This window comes from Otolemur garnettii, unplaced genomic scaffold, assembly GCF_000181295.1.
Source record: "Otolemur garnettii isolate 467f Iridium unplaced genomic scaffold, OtoGar3 scaffold00001, whole genome shotgun sequence".
Classification (NCBI taxonomy): Eukaryota; Metazoa; Chordata; class Mammalia; order Primates; family Galagidae; genus Otolemur; species Otolemur garnettii.
The window spans coordinates 27,211,871-27,229,381 of record NW_003852396.1 but is presented as its reverse complement, the minus strand read 5'-3'; the positions used below and the strand labels follow the sequence as shown (position 1 = coordinate 27,229,381).

The window sequence follows — 17,511 nt, the reverse complement described above, 5'->3', positions numbered from 1 at the left end:
ACTTGAGCCACAAGTGCCAAGCCTGACTTTACATTTTTTTAAATGTATTTCTCTCATTTATGATGTGCCTGAAACTCAAATGCCTTTCCTTGACTACCCACCCTCTTCTATGTTCTAACACAGGATCCAATCTATATTCCAAAATGAAATCAAACTTCTAGCTTTCTCCGTTCTGCCCTCATTTCTCTCCCCTACTGGGGCAGTGGAGCCCTCCCTAGGAGGAACCAGAATCTATTTATAAGAGGGACTCAGATGATTCTTATTCCGTCCATTCTACAGATGGTAACACTGAGGTTGGTGATGGAGACAAGGATAGTACAGCCCCCAGCCCTGGGTTCTGCTCTACTTTAACAGGTCTCCTTGTCCCTGTGCAGGTGGGAAACACGGCTTTGATTGTGTTTGTAAGCTACTTTGGCAGCCGGGTACACCGGCCCCGACTGATCGGCTGTGGGGCTGTCCTTGTGGCCCTGGCAGGCCTGCTCATGACTCTGCCACACTTCATCTCGGAGCCATACCGCTATGATCACACCAGCCCTGGTAAGAGCAAGAGGAGCCAGGCAAGAGAGGGCTGTGAGCAGCTGCCCTGGGGCACTGTGCACTGGGCCATCCACAGACCTCTATCAGGCAGGATGAGCCCCAGCATCCCAGAGCCCCTTCTAGTTCTCTCTGATGAACCTGGGGAGTGGGGTAGGTTCCAGGGTAGGGCTTCTCTTGATGAGAACCTGCTTGTATGTCACTGTTTTATTTTGTTTTTTGAGGTGGGAGTGTATTTATAACACATCCTATTTAGGGTCTGGCATGTAGTAGTTAGTTCCTTAGGAAACGAATGCAGAATGATAAAAACAGTATCATATAGTATTTACTGTGCACCAGACACTGCTCTAAGGACCTCATTGTGTGTTCATTCATTCTCACAAAATGCCAAGACATGGATGAAAGAAAGAATGTAGGAGTGAATGAACAAATTAAAAAAGGAAGACTTTTAGACAATAGTGAAACTATGTCAGCCCAGTGGGATTTTGTTGAGGGCTTACTTGACATAGGAATGTCTGTCCCTTAGAGTATGACCCAAGCAACCTGAGCATTCACTTCATTTCTTCCTTCCCTCTCCTATATCATCCATCCACCCAACCATCTACCCCTCCATCTACCTATTCATTCATTCATCTATCCACCCACCCACCTATCCACCCATTCATCCATTCACCCCTCCATCCATGCATTCACTCTCCCATTTATCTATCCATCTAGGCAACAGTCTACCCAACAAACCCTTAATGCTGCCTATTTTGTGCCAGACCCTCTGAGGGGAACTCAGTCCTTGCCTTCAGGGAGCTCCCAATCTGGGAGAGGACACAAAGACAAAGAAAAGTCCCAGTGTGTCAGTTGTGTGAGGGAAGCACAGGGGTGGGAAGAGCCCATACCCTAGACTGGCATCAGGGAAGACTTCCCAGGAGATGAGCTGTCAGAGAGCATCCTTCCTCCCTCACCCTCCCACCAGCTCACACCTCTGGAGCCCCCCCGCCCCATGTGCCAGGACCAGGGGATGGAAGGATGAAGCAGACATGACTCAGTGGAGTGTGGGACTGGCATGAGCATGGGCTACTTTGTTATGAGATAGAGAGCCCAGCCCCTGAGGAGGTGGCAGAGGGAGCCATCAGAGCCCTGAGCAGAGGAAGGACACTGCAGCTGAAAGGAGGTAGAGGAGGTGGCACATCAGAGGCAGCTCAGAGAGAAGGAAGGCATTGTGGTGGGGGTGGGGTGGGATGCAGAGGTAGAGAAGGGGGAGCACAGAGCATGCGTGAAGAATGCAGAGTGGTTGTCTAGGCCTAGGTGAGACTTGTCAAGAGGACCACTTGCAAGACCAAAAGTACTACTGCCCCACATTTCCTTACCCCGAATTTTCACTTTAACAGAGTTTTTTCTGGGCAGGATCACACGTGTTCTTCTTCATCCTCATTGCATGCAACATCCTCTGCCATAGGCTCCCTGCCTGAGACCCTGAGCAAAGTCCTTGGGCTGTCTAAGCCTCAGTCTTCACACTGGCCCAAAGAGTGGGTGTCCAAGCCCTCAGTCTGCTCTAGCACTCTAGACTATTTCATTCGTTCATTCTGCATCCAATATTTAAGCCCTATTCTGTGCCAGGCCCTCTGAGAGACCCTGGGGACAGTGGGGTGGAAAGGGCAGACATGATCTCTAATAGTCATTGTATCTAACATCTAGTAGGCACAGTGCAGGACACGCTCACCACTCACCACTGATAAAGTTAACAACTCCTGAGTCTCAGAGAGGGGAAGAGTGACCCAAGGCCCACCACCAGTAGAACCCCACCTATAGCCCTGCCCTGAAGCCCCTGCTCTCATCTACTGAATTATTCTGCCTCTGAATTCCTTATCTCTGGAGAGCTTTGTTCTAATCTAGGAGATTCATTTGAGAGATAAAGAAACCAAGGCCCAGGCCGCTTTGCTTGAAGGCCTAAGTCTGGGTTCCTGACCTTGGTTCACAAGGCTCCTGGCAATCTGGTGGGGCGGTACTGTGGGCTGGGCTGACACAGCTCAGAGTCCCTGCTCGGTAAATGGAGGGCCACAGAGAAGGGCCACTTCTACACACATGTTCAGGATAATAATAGTGTATGGGTCTCCTCAAGTTTGCTCGCCAAATATTGGTGAGCCTCAGGGAACAAATGTCTGGTACTAATTTAAGAAATTATTTTCTGCACTCTGCATCTGTGTCCCAAGCTGACACTGAACCCTCCCTAAAGTGAATGCCAAGGGCCTCACAGCACTCCGTGATCCAGCCCCAGCTACCAGACCCTTCCCACCCCTGCCAGACTCTGCCTTTAACCCTGGCCTTGCCCTCACACTTTGTGATCTAGATTTTCTGATCTTCTCATTCTACCAAGACGGAGCCCTTTCAAAGCCCTGGGTTTTGCCCATACTGTGACTTCTCCCTGGAACACCCCTCCCCTCCCTCTCTAGGAAATCACATTTGTTCTTCTGGATCCAGTTCAAACTCTACCTCCATTGATTACCTCGCCCCACCCAAGTTGCCATGGTGCTTTTAAATGTCTCTGCCCTGAAAGGTAGCACAGAACAGTTACAGAGCATGGACTCTGAAGCCCAACTACCCGGGTTCCAGTACTGGCTCCAATCCCTCGCATTGCAGTCTGAGCACCAGTTTCCTCACCTGTGAAATGGGGGTAATGAGCGCACATTTCCATGAGGTTTGTTGTGGGGATGAAATGATTTGTGTACACAGCACTTAGAACAGTACCTTCCATCCAGTAGGTGCTATTTAAATCTTAGCTACTGTCCTCTTGTTTTTCATCATCATCTCTCAGGGGATATGCCGGAGGACTTCAAAGGTTCCCTGTGCCTTCCCACAACCTCGGCCCCAACACTAGCTCCCTCCAACAGCAGCTGTTCGAGCTACACAGAGGTCCGGCACGTGACTGTGGTGGGGATAATGTTCATGGCGCAGACCCTGCTTGGTGTAGGCACCGTGCCCATTCAGCCCTTCGGCATCTCCTACATCGATGACTTTGCCCACAACAGAAACTCGCCCCTCTACCTCGGTAAGGGCTTGTGCACACCTTGACCTCTGAGGGTCAGGCCAGCTCTGGTAGGAGGAAGAGAGGCCCAGGGTGGGGGCTGAGGATGAGAGTCCCTGACCTCTGCCCTACCTGGCTGTTAATGTCTGGAGAAGCCCTGGACAGTTCTCCAGCCCAGACCAGGAGTGGGGGGTGGCGGGGCGGGGGTGGGGAGGAGCGGTGTTGTTCCCATCAAAGACCAGGCAGGCATCGATCTGCTAAGGGAAGCCAGGGCTGGAGGGGCCTGACCCAGGCTTTGCGTTGCAGGCATCCTGTTTGCAGTGACCACGATGGGGCCAGGCATGGCCTATGGGCTGGGTGGCCTCATGTTACGCCTTTATGTGGACATTGACCGGATGCCAGAAGGTGAGTCCCCTGGGACACACAGACACTAGCTAACTGCTGCTCTCATAGAGACACAGATCCAAGGCACCTAAGCTCAAATTCCAGTAACACCAGTGACCTTGGACATGCCCCTTAACCTCCCTGAGCCTCAGCTCTCTCACCTTTGAGATAACCTCTGTCCTGCCTATCTCCCAAAGCTATAGTCGGTGTCAGTGAGATGGTGGAGATAAACTGTAGAGTGCCCTCAGATGAGGAGTTGTGATTGCTGTTACTGCTATTATTAGGAGTCATCACCCTGTCCCACCTTACACATGCTGTGTGGTGACAGAAGAACATACTCTCTTAGCTTGTAGGGAGCTCTTGTCTTCAGGGAAAAAGAAGACTCAAGTAAAGCCAAGAGGACAATGGCACACTGCAGAGAACTTCTGGAACAGGATTTAGTGACTCAATGTGTTACTTTGTGCCTTTCTCAGATGGGATATTCCCAGATGACTTCTGAGAACCCTTCTTGTTCTGACTACCTCAGAGTCTGGGAAACTGCCGGGGCACCACTTGGGAAATGGTGGTTAGCTGTTGGTTAGAGTGGGCCAACGAGTGGGACTTGCCTAGCTGCTGGTTAGAGTGGGCCAATGAGTGGGACTGAAGCTTGGTCTGAGGGGGCCAGGAGGAGATTCACGTTAGAATGTGTCACTGCAGCTTCTCAGCTGCCTGCTTGTCACACCGAGCAGCTCTGAACCTCTAGGTGTGCCTTCAGTCACTCCGAAGTCCTTTCTCCCTGGAGACTTTCCAGTAGGCCCTGACAAGCTCAGGTGACACGGGTGTGGCTGGCTGAACATGCAGATGCTGCTTCTTGTTCCCTAGCTTTTGTCCACAGATGCCTCCAGGCAGTTTGAGTCTGCTCAGCTCTGTGCAACAGTCAGTAGGGATAACCCTGTCCCTCGTCCCTTCTAGAAGAGGGTGCTAAGACTGGGCTTTAGTTGCTACTCCTTTTACCCCAGGGGTTCCCTAGGTTCCCAGACACACCTCAGTTCCGTGGAAGGGGACGTGTTTTCTGACACACTTGACATCACCCTGGCAGGCGGGGCATCTCCACAGGCAGACATGGTGTTTCTGTGGGCCCACGTGCTACCTCCCACGTCATTTTTCTTTATGGGGGACTTCATAGGATGAGTGGATGATGCCCGCTGCAGGCACAGACAGGCATTTGAGAAGTGGAGGAATTGGTGAGAGGCAGCTGTGAGCCCCCCTTCCCAGCCTGGCACAGGGGCAGGGGAGATGATAAATGAAGGAGGAAATCAAGTCTAATCAGTGCAAAAGCCAAACTCCTCCCCACTCCGTGGCTACACTGCTGAGTGCCAACTGTGTATTCTGGCCACTACCCAAGAGGAGCTCAGGATCAAGCACTGGGGAACCAGCTCTGCACAAGGGGTTGGCGTTATCATGCATCTGCATGTTTAGGAAGTGTTTGCAGCTGCTGTGGAGACTGAGGGAGAATGTACCCAGCTCAGCCTTGATGGCAGATGTTTGCTGGGAGATTTGAACACTTGTCAGGAGGTACACCTGCGATAATCTAGTCCTAATGAAACCTGTTGGGGGATCCAAATCACCTGGATATCTTGTTAAAGGTTCCAGTTCCTTGGTCACCTTTATACCCTACCCCATGGTCATTCTAAACGGGTCTTCATTAAGGTCAGGTACTTTTGATAAGCCTCCCTGGGGATAATCATCCTGCAGGTCTCAGAACCACAACAGAAGCCCTAATGGTTCATTTAATAATAATTGCTATGTACAACAGTGATAAGAAGGAGGAGGAGACACCTGTATAGAACATACTCTTCTAAGTGCTTTCCAAGTGTTAGTTTCTTTTTTTTTTTTTCAGTTTTGGCTGGGGCCGGGTCCGAACCCGCCACCCCTGGAATATGGGGCTGGTGCCCTACTCCTTGAGCCACAGACTCCACCCCTAGTTTCTATCTTTTTACAACAACCCCATGATGTAAGAAATATTACTATCTGTATTTCACGGAAGAAATGGAGGCAAAAAGAGGTCAAGTAGCTGCCCAGGGGTGAGTCAATAATGGCATATAGACCTAGATTTCCATTTCCAAAGTCCATGACCTTGACCACTAACTGCATTGCCTTAGTACTTGAAGAAGCCAATCCCAGAAAGGGTCACACAAGACAACTGAGAGAGCCAAGACTAGAACTCAGATCTGGTTCCGAGCTTGGGCTGCCCCATGTTTCAGAGACCAGTCCTGGGGGGTGGCTTAGAAGTGACTGCCTACTCTGACCCGAATGTCACCTTGGTCTTCTCTTTCAGGTGGTATCAACCTGACCAGAAAGGACCCCCGCTGGGTGGGTGCCTGGTGGCTGGGCTTCCTCATCTCTGCTGGCTTGGTGGCCCTAGCTGCCATCCCCTACTTCTTCTTCCCCAGGGAGATGCCCAAGGAGAAGCATGAGCTTCACTTCCGTCGAAAAGTCTCTGCCCTTACAGTCTCATCTGTCAACAAGGTAAGCCCACTCCAAGTCCCTTACCCTACCGAGTCCAGGCTCTTCTCCCACCCACTGTCCTCCTTTGCAGCATTACACTTCATGCCCCAGGCCCTGTTCTCCACAGCTTATCAAGCTGATTCACCACAGGGCTCCATTGCACCCTCCCACAGCCCTGTATGGTGAATAATACAATAATACCTGCCCCTTCCAAGCAGAAGAGATCGGGAGCCAGAGATGGAAGTGATTATCCAAGGTCACAAAGCCAGCAAAGGCAGTGCTGGGATAAGAACCCATGCCTATCTAAGTTTATGCAGTGATTATCCAAGGTTACAAAGCCAGCAAAGGCAGTGCTGGGATGAGAACCCATGCCTATCTGAGTTTATGCCCCTCACACCCACTACTATGTGGCCGCCTCTGGGTTGCCATTGCAAGGTTTTGTAAATTCTGAATTTGCTGTAGGAATGCTAAGAACTTGAAGGGTGGATGAGACAGTCTGGGAACAGTTCTGTGTAGAGAAGGTTTTGAGCTGGACTTTGAAGGGTGTGCAGAAGCTTGAGAAGGAGAGGGTGGGGATAGAAACAGCCTGGGCAAAATGATTTGGCTTAGAAATGAACCTTTCAAGGACAGTGAAGGGAACAAACACATTCTGAATATCTCCTTGGGGTCAGGCTCCAGGCTGGACACTAGAATCAGTACACAGTGGGCATATCTGTTGAGGACAGGGACTCATGGCAAGTAATAGCAATGGGTCTGATGCTCCAGGGATGTGTATCTTCTGCTCAGCTCAGAAGAGGTAGGGAGGATTTGCCCAAGATCCCAAAGCTGGTAGGAGAGGGCAGGACCCTGTGAGGCATTGGCCAGGATTGATGATTCCAGCACAAGGGCCTTCAAGTTGTCTATGGCCTGAAAAACAATAAACTGGCTCCAAATTAAAAAGAAAATAATAAAATAGAAATAGTTTCTTTTAAGTTTAATTGTATGTCACTAATACAAACTCCATTAATTTTTCTTTAATACTCATACACATTTCATTACATTCTGAAAATCTGTGCATTAGATTTCCTCTTTCCCCAAGTATAGGAGGAGGTGGTCGTTAAGAAATCACAATCATAAATTACTTGTTGCTAAGTAATTCTCCTTTCAAAAGGATGATTTATAAAAATCCTGTTGACTATTTCATACCAAGAAAATTTCTCTTTCCTGCAGCAGGTCAGTGTATTTGAACGTGTTGCTATAATGTGGGAGACAGGGAACCTGATCAGGTGGCTCTGACAGCGGTCCAGGCAGGAAGCAGTGCGCTGGTGGTGAGGGGTTGTGGGTGCACAGGCGTCCCAGGAGGGGCCTGCTCAGAGTTAGGTGCCGCTCTGCTAGGGGATGTCCCAGAGGTAGTGATGGGCACTGGGATTGGGTGCAGCTGGCTCAAAGGCAAGAAAACCAGCTTCAGGGGAAGAAGACAGCTGGGAACCCCGGATAGTTCCTGGTTCTGCCTACTCATATCAAAATTTGGTTGAGATGGAATTCCTGGAACTTGAAGAAGAGTTCTGGGAATTGAGAGTCCGTATAGAGGAAGAAGAGAGCCTGGCCTGCTGGTAGCTGGGTCCTGAGTGCAAGCACAGTACAGTACCACGTGGGCCATGGGGTGGAAGAGGCAAAGGTTGGGGGCGGGAGCCTGAGCTGAGCTCAGATACATGGCTGCTGAGTGGCTTTTAGCAGCAAATCACTTCCCTATTCCAAGGGGCTGTGTAAGTTGCTGAGCTGAGATTCCTGGAGCAATAGTCTATGCACCTCGGGTTCTGAGAATGCATGATTCCTTGAGTCAAAGCTGCTAGGATTCAGAGATTGCCATTATAAGAGCTGTGTCTCAGTAATGCCTTGAAATCCTGGCTCCCTGGCTGTGAACCTGTCTGACTGTCTGGATTCATTTTGTCAGCACACTGGGGATGGGAGACGGGAGGGGATGGGGTGAGAGGTTCTTTTTAAAGAACCTCGGGCTGAGAACATGATGATCTGCTTCCAGCAGCTCTCAGGCAATAAATATTGATGTGGGAGGAATTGTTCCTCTGCCTCCTTGAGGCTGCCTAGGCCGGGTCTGCTTACAGTAACCTGGCTGGCCTGCCCAGTTAGAGCCACTGACAGCAGGGGGATGGGCCAGGAAGAAAGGCTCAGTTAGGCAGACTCGGCTGCCAGAAAGTCCAGATACCCAGATGGAGGATGTGTATCTTCTGTAGGAGGCAGGGGCGGTGAGGACAGGGGGAGGAGAAAATGAAGAGAGGGTTATTTCTGAACTCTCTCTAGGCATCCCCTCCCAGTCTCAAGGCTCAGGGGTCTCCTAAATACCCTTCTAGAAGTAAATTCAGGTTTCAAAAGTACTCAGGAGATGGCAGTGTATAATATAAAATATTGGGTGGAGCCTGTGGCTCAAGGAGGTGGTGGGTTCAAACCCAGCCCTGGCCAAAAACTGAAAAAAAAAAAAAAATCGGACAAGGTCTGTCAACCCTGACAGGTTTGTGCTATCACTTCTAAATGGCGCCCTGTCACTGGAGCAGTACATGAACATTTTTATAGAAGGATAGAGAGGTGCACCCCACAGTTTCTGTCCCAAGGAGCTCTGAGATAGTGAAGGAAGGCCGGATGCAGAGATACAGGGGGTAGCCAGTAACATAGCCATGGTTTCTCCTGTGACTATGGGGTTCTTCACTGAGGGACAAGGACATTAACAGTCCCTACAGAGAAGACAATGAGGTGGGTAGGTATGTATGTGCCACACAGGGCATGGGAGGGTGGTTTCCTGCCCTTGGCTCTGTCCCTGCATCTCTGACCTTAGAGCTCAGGTAGCCACCCAGACACCCTCCTACAAGTGATCTAGGACAGGACTGCCCAGCCTCTCGCTGGGCATTAGTCTCCCCATCTACAATCAGCCCATCTGTAAGGTCTTGTCAGGCCCTAGGACTCCTGGCAGATGGCTCTGCATGACCTGCAGAGTAAAGGTGGCCTCTTGGGGCTCCCTGATAGATCCTCTGTTGCTGGAGCGGTAGTGTCCCCATGTAGCCATCAACCTTCCTGTGTTCCCCATGTCCTTTGGGCTTTGTGAGAACCATCCCTTGGGGCTGAGTCAGGGCCCGGGAAGGTCCCAGACAGCTACTTCCTGGCAGAGAGACCTCTTCCATCCAGGTCCCTGCCCCTGTCCAGCCTCAGAGCACCTGACTCTGTTACCTTCCCTTGCTTGATATGTCCATGTGTCTTTCATTTCTGGGATGTCTCTGGGAGTTTGAGATTCTAAAATTATATGGTCTTAAAGTTCTGTGTTTCTAATAGAGATCCCTAAGTACCGTGCTCTATTATTCTAAGAGTCTTTTCTCAGATAGCCTGAGACTCCCCAGATCCACATTTCTGTACGATTACATTTTGGCTAAGAGTCTGTAAGTCTGTGAAGTCTGCTGCCCATCAGTCATTAGCCTCAATGCACTTCTTCGGGAGAATGGTCAAGAGTGGGGACAGAAGTGGGAGGTGGCAATGGTCCTTCAACACCAGAGCTTAGGGCTGCTTTATCGGGATTTGCCCAACCAGAAGGGCCCCATTCCCTGGGACTTGTGTTCCCACTGAGCCTCTGTGAATTCTGAGGTAGTGTAGGTATTTTTCTGTCCCTTGTGTTCCTTCCTTGCGGGCACCACCTTTAGACCCCTCTCTTCTAGCTGGGGAGCCCTCTTATGTCCTTCCCCAGCCCTGGCAGTCCGGGGCTTCTGATCTCCATTCTATACCGTTGCAGGGCTTGAGCGATTACACAGTTCAACCTTCATTCCATCTCACAGATGGAGGGATGGAGGTCCACAGAGAGTCAAGGACATGCCCAGAACTTGGCCAGCACCTATGGTCCCTATGTTTGTCTGTATAAAGCCAGGATCTGGACCCAAAGTGCTGAGGAGAGCCTCCTCCCTCAATACACAGAGCTTCCTCAGACATCAGGGCTGGAGGCCACTTTGGGGTGATCTGCTTGAGTGGTTTTCTTTTTTTTTTTTTTTTTTTTGAGACAGAGCCCCAAGCTGTCCCCCTGGGTAGAGTGCCGTGGCATTACAGCTCACAGCAACCTCCAACTCCTGGGCTCAAGTGAGTCTCCTGCCTCCGCCTCCCAAGTAGCTGGGACCACAGGCGCCCGCCACAACGCCCGGCTATTTTTTGGTTGCAGCCGTCATTGTTGTTTGGCGGGTCCGGGCTGGGGATTTGAACCCGCCACCTTAGGTGTATGTGGCTGGCGCCTTAGCCGGTTGAGCTATAGGTGCCGAGCCGCTTGAGTGGTTTTCAAGAACCCCAAGGGCTAAGGGCCTTTCACCCCCATAACACAGACACACACTCACTTTCATCAGAGTAGTAGTTTAGCTTTTATTCATTTTTATACTAGTGTTTAGAATGAGATTTCAGTTGGGAAAAATGTTCTGTTGCTGAAAACCAGCAACAGTAATCTAGTTCAATATCCCCATTTGACAGAGGAACAGACTGAGGCTAAAGAGAGGCACGAAGGATAGCTGATCTGGCTCATGAGGCCCCACTTGAGTTTTCTTGGTGTCTGAGGCATCCTACAGTGGCAGGGATGGGGCCAGCTGTGGCGGGGGTTAGACACGTGCTGTCTGCACCCTACTGGCCTGGCTCTTCTACTTACTAATTCTGAAATCTATAAAATGAATATAAACAAACATCTACATCCTGGGGTTTTGGTAAGAATGAAATGAAAAGTGGTGAGGTGAGTGATTCAAGGCCAGACACGCAGGCTCAGGAAACGGGAGTGCTTGCTCTTATCATCTTTCCCAGATCCGGCCAGGTCTTAATGGAAACCAGTAGTAGAGAAATTGCCTTTTTTCCTAGTATCTTCCTTATATGTTTTTCTAAATTTATTTTTTCAAAATTTTTAATTGACAAGTAAAACTCTATATATTTCTGGCGTACAACATGATGTTTCGACATACATTGTGGAATGGCTAAATCAAGCTATTTAACACGTGCATTACCTCCTATGCCTGTCATTTTTGTAGTGAGCACATTTAATGTCTACTCTCATAGTGATTTTCAGGTATACAGCTTTTTTTTTCTGAGATAGAGTCTCACTTGTCCCCTTGGTAGAGTGCCATGGCATCATAGCTCACAGCAACCTCAAACTGCTGAACTTAAGCGATTCTCTTGCCTCAACCTCCCAAGTAGCTAGGTCTCTAGGGGCTCGCTACAATGTCCGGCTATTTTTAGAGATGAGGTCTCGCTCTGGCTCAGGCTGGTCTTGAACCTGTGAGCTCAGGCAATCCACCTGTCTTGACCTCTCAAGTGCTTATTTATTTGGTTTTGAAATTTCAGCCAAAGGGAAAAGAGGCAGTTACATGAGTCTCATTCAAAGAAAGCCAGAAGCTTGTTTCATTCCTCAGGTGTTTCATTCAGAAGTTCAGATCTCCACTCTGCTAAAAATCATTGTCTCTCATTGAGGGGGCGGAGGTAGAAATTTTAGCAGTTACTCCCATCCCTGTGGCTACTTTCCTTGGAGGTATGTTATGGAAACCAAGGGTGTATGGAGAGTTCCATATTCCCTGCCAGAGTTTGCACTGGTTCCATGGGACTGGGGATGCCATGGAAATTGGGAGAATAGCGCCTTCTACTAACTCAGCTCCCTCCCGGGGTAGCTTCTGGGTCCCTGAAGGCCCAGCAGAGAGTAGGGCCTTCCCTGGGCTGAGCTACACACATCATGCCATGCCCTATAGCAGTGGTTCTCAACCTTCCTAATGCTGCAGCCCTTTAATACAGTTCCTGTCGGTCGCAACCCACAGGCTGAGAACCGCTGTCATATATGCTTGCAGCGGTCAGCACAGAGCCCCAAGAGAGGAAGTTCCACCGGCCCTGTCAACCCCAGCCTGCTGACCTGGGCAAACCACAGCCTAGATGAGTTGGACACTAAGCTCTCCTCTCAACAGAGGACAATCTTCCTGTTTTTGGAAACTCACTATTAGTCAGCAGTCCTTAAACCAGATTAGTGATGAGTGGCAGAAACCCTTGGAGAACACAGGGGACAGGAGCTCAGGACAGTTAGGGCTCCTGATACCCACAAAATAAAGCCCAAATCTCTGAGCCTGGTTTGGCTCTGGTCTGTCTCTTATCCCCACTGCATCTTGTACACTAGCTCTCACCACCATGCTTTTGTACATACACGTGCTGTGCTTCCAGTCTCCTCTCCAGGCTTGGTGCAATGGCTCATGCCTGTAATTCTAGCACTTTGGGAGGCCAAGTCTGGAGGATTGCTTAAGATCAGGAGTTCAGGCTCGGCGCCTGTGGCTCAAGCGGCTAAGGTGCCAGCCACATACACCTAAGGTGGCGGGTTCAAATCCCCAACCCGGGCCCGCCAAACAACAATGATGGCTGCAACCAAAAAATGGCCAGGCATTGTGGCGGGCGCCTGTTGTCCCAGCTACTTGGGAGGCTGAGGCAGGAGACTCGCTTGAGCCCAGGAGTTGGAGGTTGCTGTGAGCATGATGCCATGGCACTCTACCCAGGGGGATAGCTTGAGGCTCCGTCTCAAAAAAAAAAAAAAAAAGATCAGAAGTTCAAGACCAGCCTGGGCAATTTTTTGTAGATAGAAGACCCTATCTACAAAAAATTTTAAAAAATTAGCTGGGCATAGTGACGTAAGCCTGTAATCCCAGCAACTCAGGAGTTGGAGATTGCAGTGAGCCATGATCACAACACTGTGATGGGAATGAAATGAAACGGTGGATGTGAAAGTGCAATAGAGATCACATGGGAACAGATGACACTGTGAGTTTTTTCTTTTTCACTGTGGTTGTTTTTGCCATGTACATGAGGACAAGGAATCCAGGCAGGAAACTCAAAAGACTCTGCTTATCTTTAAGGGGTGAGCCTGTCCCTCCCTGGTAAGGTGTGTGGGGAAGTTATGGTCTATCCCCAGCCTCTCCTCCTTCTTGCTGGGGACAGCAACACTCCTCGCATCCTCCCCCTCAGCTACCCAGGACCTTCCCACTACTGTTGCATTTTCCCCAGATACTCTTCCTAGAGCTTGGCTGGGACTGAGGAAGGAGCAGGAAGAGTCCCTAATTCTCTTTAAAGCACTACATGCAAAAGAAATATCATGTGAGCTATGTATATAATTCCAAATTTTCTAGTAGCCACATTCAAAAGTAAAAGAAATTAATTTTAATAATCTGTTTTATGTAAACCACACATTTATTATACACTAAAATTCTTATAAATAATGAAATATTTCTCAGTCTTTTTTTTTTTTTTTTGAAACAGAGTCTCACTTGGTCACCCTTGGTAGAGTGCCATGGTGTCTCAGCTAACAGCAAACTCAAACTCTTCGGTTCAAATGAACCACTTGCCTCAGCCTCCCAAGTAGCTGGGACTACAGGTGCCTGCCACAATGCCTGGCTATTTTTTAAGATGGGGTCTTGTTCTGACTCAGTCTGGTCTTGAACCTGTAAGCTCAGGCAATCCACCTGCTTTGGCCTCCCAAGTGCTGGGATTACAGGTGTGAGCCACCGCACCCAGCCTTTTTAAAGTCTTTTTTATTATACTAAGTCCTCAAAATGCAATGTGTATTTTACACTTATGGGTATCTCAATTCAGACTAGCCATATTTCAAGTGCTTAGAGTCACATTAGACAGCTATAAGGCCCAGGGGGTCTTACCCAAAGAAATAAGACTTAAATGGGAGGATTTGAAGGGGCCTCAAATTAGCTCCCCCACAATGGTGCCTCCTAATTCTGCCAAGGCTGCTACTGGCTGATAGGACTTAGCGGATAAACCGTGAGTATTCCACTCAGGCAAGCTTGACTCTCTAGTCATGTGGTGTTGACCTCAGGCTTGTGTGCTCACGTGTGGGAGGGTGTAAGCTTCCTGCCTTTGCAGGTGTCAGTGAAGATGGAGCAGGCTTGCGTGTGGGTAGCCACCAGCCCACACACCGGTTTGGTCCTGGAATCTCAGTTCTGCTAACCCCTGTGGTGCTCCACGGGGACCTTTGTTGGTCTCAGAACCATTAGCAGCCCCAGAGCTCCCTGGCAGCTCCTCTTGATGTTCTCGTTTTTCTTCCAAGAGCCTGGCACTGGCTGCACGCATGGCTGGTGACAGTCATCTCTTGCACCTCCTCTTTTAATAGATGTTTATCAGATACCCACTATTTCACCCCAGGCCCTGTGCTAGGCACCTGGGTTTCAACAGAGAACATGAGTTCTGCTTTTGCAGAGCTGAGTCCAGCAGGGGAGGTAAAGACTAAACAAGGTTTGACTGAGACCTACGTGCATATAAAATGGATATTCTTTATTTTCTCTAAAAATCAACTTAGTTGCTACCCTGAATGTCCATCATGCCAGACCTTCGGGAAATTTAACCTCCGCCTTTCTCAGGGCTCTCTCCCACTGAGGTGAAGCCAGAGTCCTGAAGTCTTATGCTGTCGCCCAGCCAGGTACATCTGCCCCCTGCCCAAGAGAAAGCCAAAGTTCAGACACAGCAGGGTTTACAGTGGGGAAGAGTTTATTCCACAAAGTGCTAAGTAGGGAGATAGGACAGATTTCTCAAATCCACCTGACTGAGAATTGGGAGGACAGGGGTTTTTTTGTTTGTTTTTTTGAGACAGAGTTTCTCTTATTCACCTTGGTAGGAGTGCTGTGGTATCATAGCTCACAGCAACCTCAAACTACTGAGCTTAAGTGATTCTCTTGCCTCAGCCTCCCAAGTACCTGGAACTATAGGTGCCTGCCACAGTGCCCGGCTATTTTTAGAGATAAGGTCTCACTCTGGCTCAGGCTGGTCTCAAACCTGTGATCAATCCATCCCCCCTTGGCCTACCAAGTGTGGCATGAGCTACTGAGCCCAGCCAGGGGACAGGGTTTTGTTTTTTGTTTTTTATTTTTGAGACAGAGTCTTTCTATGTTGACCTTGGTAGAATGCTGTAGTGTTACAACTCACAGCAACCCTAAACTCTTGGGCTTAAGCGATTCTCTTGTCTCATCCTCCTAAGTAGCTAGGACTACAGGTGCCCACCACAACGCCTGGCTAATTGTTGTTGTTGTTGTTGCAGTTGCCATTGTTGTCAACCTGGCCCAGCCTGGGTTTGAACCTGCCAGCCTCAGTGTATGTGGCCAGTGCCCTACCCACTGAGCTATAGCCACTGCCCAGGGGACAGGGTTTTTGGGGGCGGGGGATGGGGTTAGGGGACAGGGTTTTTAAAGATAGTTTAGTGGGCAGCAGATTAGGCAATCAGGGTCTGCTAATGAGCTGGTTTCTGGCAGAATCGGCAGTCTTTGGCATGGGCCAGCTATCTAGGTGGGCCAGCCAATCCACTGGAACCCAGCTCCTTGAGTCGGGGGTCCAAGACGAGTTGAGTCAGTTCCTTGGCCTGGGTGGGTCAGTCAATCCACTGGAATGTAAGACCCGGAAGATATCTGAAAAACAACCTAGGTTCTGAACAGGTAATGCTTTCTACAGAGAAAAGTTAAGATCTTTACCACTACCAGCAGTTACAAGGAAGTAAACAAGAGGGCAAGTGACTATTATCAAACAAACAAGGGGACAGAGGCTGATTATTATCATTATTTTAGTTAAACCTGTTCTCTTACAGAGTTTGGAGGCCCTTACTCTAGTTCTCGCAGTGTACTCCTTCAACGATCTGTAAAGGTGGCTTCACTTGCACTGTGTCCAGGCAGGGAGTGTGGGGGGTGGTCCAACCCCACCACCACCCAGCAAACATCAGTATCTGCCCGCCCTGGTCAGTGATGTCCACCTGCCATCCTGGCCCATGCAGGCCCCTTAACATGCTGGGAAAGAGCTTTGGTGTGGTGGGATCATGGGAGCCCAGCCTCCCCTAGGTCAGCGTGCACCCTGCTTCTTGTAAGCGAATTGTTTCCTTGTACTCTATGTCAGAGGGTAAGGCTCTCTGCTGCTCTTGGAACCCACAGGCTGCTTGGTCCCTGCTCCATCTGCATTTCCAGTTTTTAGTTGTAAAAAGAGGGCATTCCCTTCCCTTCATCCCCAGAGGCCTCCCTCTCTCCTCACATCACCCAGTGGAATTTTTTCAGTGCACTCAAGTTTTAGAGACAAAAGGCAGGAAAGAGAGTCTTGCCATCTGATCACTGCTTTCTGCCCTGCCATGAACCTCTGCTGAGGAGGAGAAACCCAGAACCTGCTCCCTGCTGGAATGATGAAGAGAGTAGAAAGGGAAAAGCCCAGGGGAGCAAACACACATAAATTAACATTTGAATGAACTGCTCAGCTGAGACCAGGGGACACCAGGGAGCTGGGAGGAAGGAGCTCCAAAACCTCCCCCTCTGTGGGGGCCAGTGTGGAGGTTCTGAAATATGGGGAAATCCAGTTTGCCTCTTGAGGTTCCCAAAGAAAAAGGAGGATCACTTGAAGGCCAGAGTTTGAGACCAGCCTGGACAACATAGTGGGACTCCATCTCTATAAAAGAAAGAAAGAAAAAGAAGATGGGAGAAGAAGAAATAGAAGGTGTCAGGTCCCAAGTAAAGCATGAGCCCTGTGGGGACCTCACAGGCAACAGGGGGAGAGGAGCCAGAACCACAGCAGCCCAGGTGAGCTCTGCAGCCCCAACCAGCCCTCCGGGTGGCCTCCAGCATCCTGAGCCCAGATGCGGAAGCCGGTGCCTATGCACTCTTACCTACAGGAGACTCACTTCCTCCCAGGGCAGCTGCTTCTAAACTGCCATTTACACTGAGTTTAAGTCTTCTGTGGAATTCATTGCATCTAATTTCGACACAATGCCTGCATGGAAGAGTGTGACTGAATTGGACCCCACATGCTCACTTATAGTTGAATGACCCCATGCTGGCAGCAAGTTCTCCAAGACTTAGTTTCCTCATCTGAAAAACGTGCACAGTAATGGTACCTGTCACACAGCATTTTTGCGTCAGAGGAATGCAGATAACAGTAGGCACTTGGTGGTGGCCGGATCTGCCTCCTTCCTTTAGGGTGGACCAGCAAAGTGCTCTCAAGCTCTGGGGTTAGGGGTCAGGCTGTGTGGGTTCAGATCCTAGCTGGACACTTGCTTGTTGTGCCACTTGAGGCAGGCAAGTTATTTTGTATTAGGT

At 49.6% G+C, this 17,511-nt stretch overlaps 1 protein-coding gene across 8 annotated transcripts in view; it reads left to right on the top strand.

Moving 5' to 3' along the window:
- Nucleotides 1–17,511, top strand: part of SLCO2B1 (solute carrier organic anion transporter family member 2B1) — a 56,565-nt gene that overhangs the window by 19,285 nt on the left and 19,769 nt on the right. For all 8 annotated transcript variants that reach the window (XM_023514933.1, XM_023515896.1, XM_023515410.1 and 5 more), the window contains exons 4-7: nt 375–537; nt 3,341–3,574; nt 3,857–3,955; nt 6,252–6,442. In XM_023514933.1, the coding sequence (XP_023370701.1) occupies nt 375–537; nt 3,341–3,574; nt 3,857–3,955; nt 6,252–6,442 (687 nt within the window). The remainder of the gene's footprint in view (nt 1–374; nt 538–3,340; nt 3,575–3,856; nt 3,956–6,251; nt 6,443–17,511) is intronic.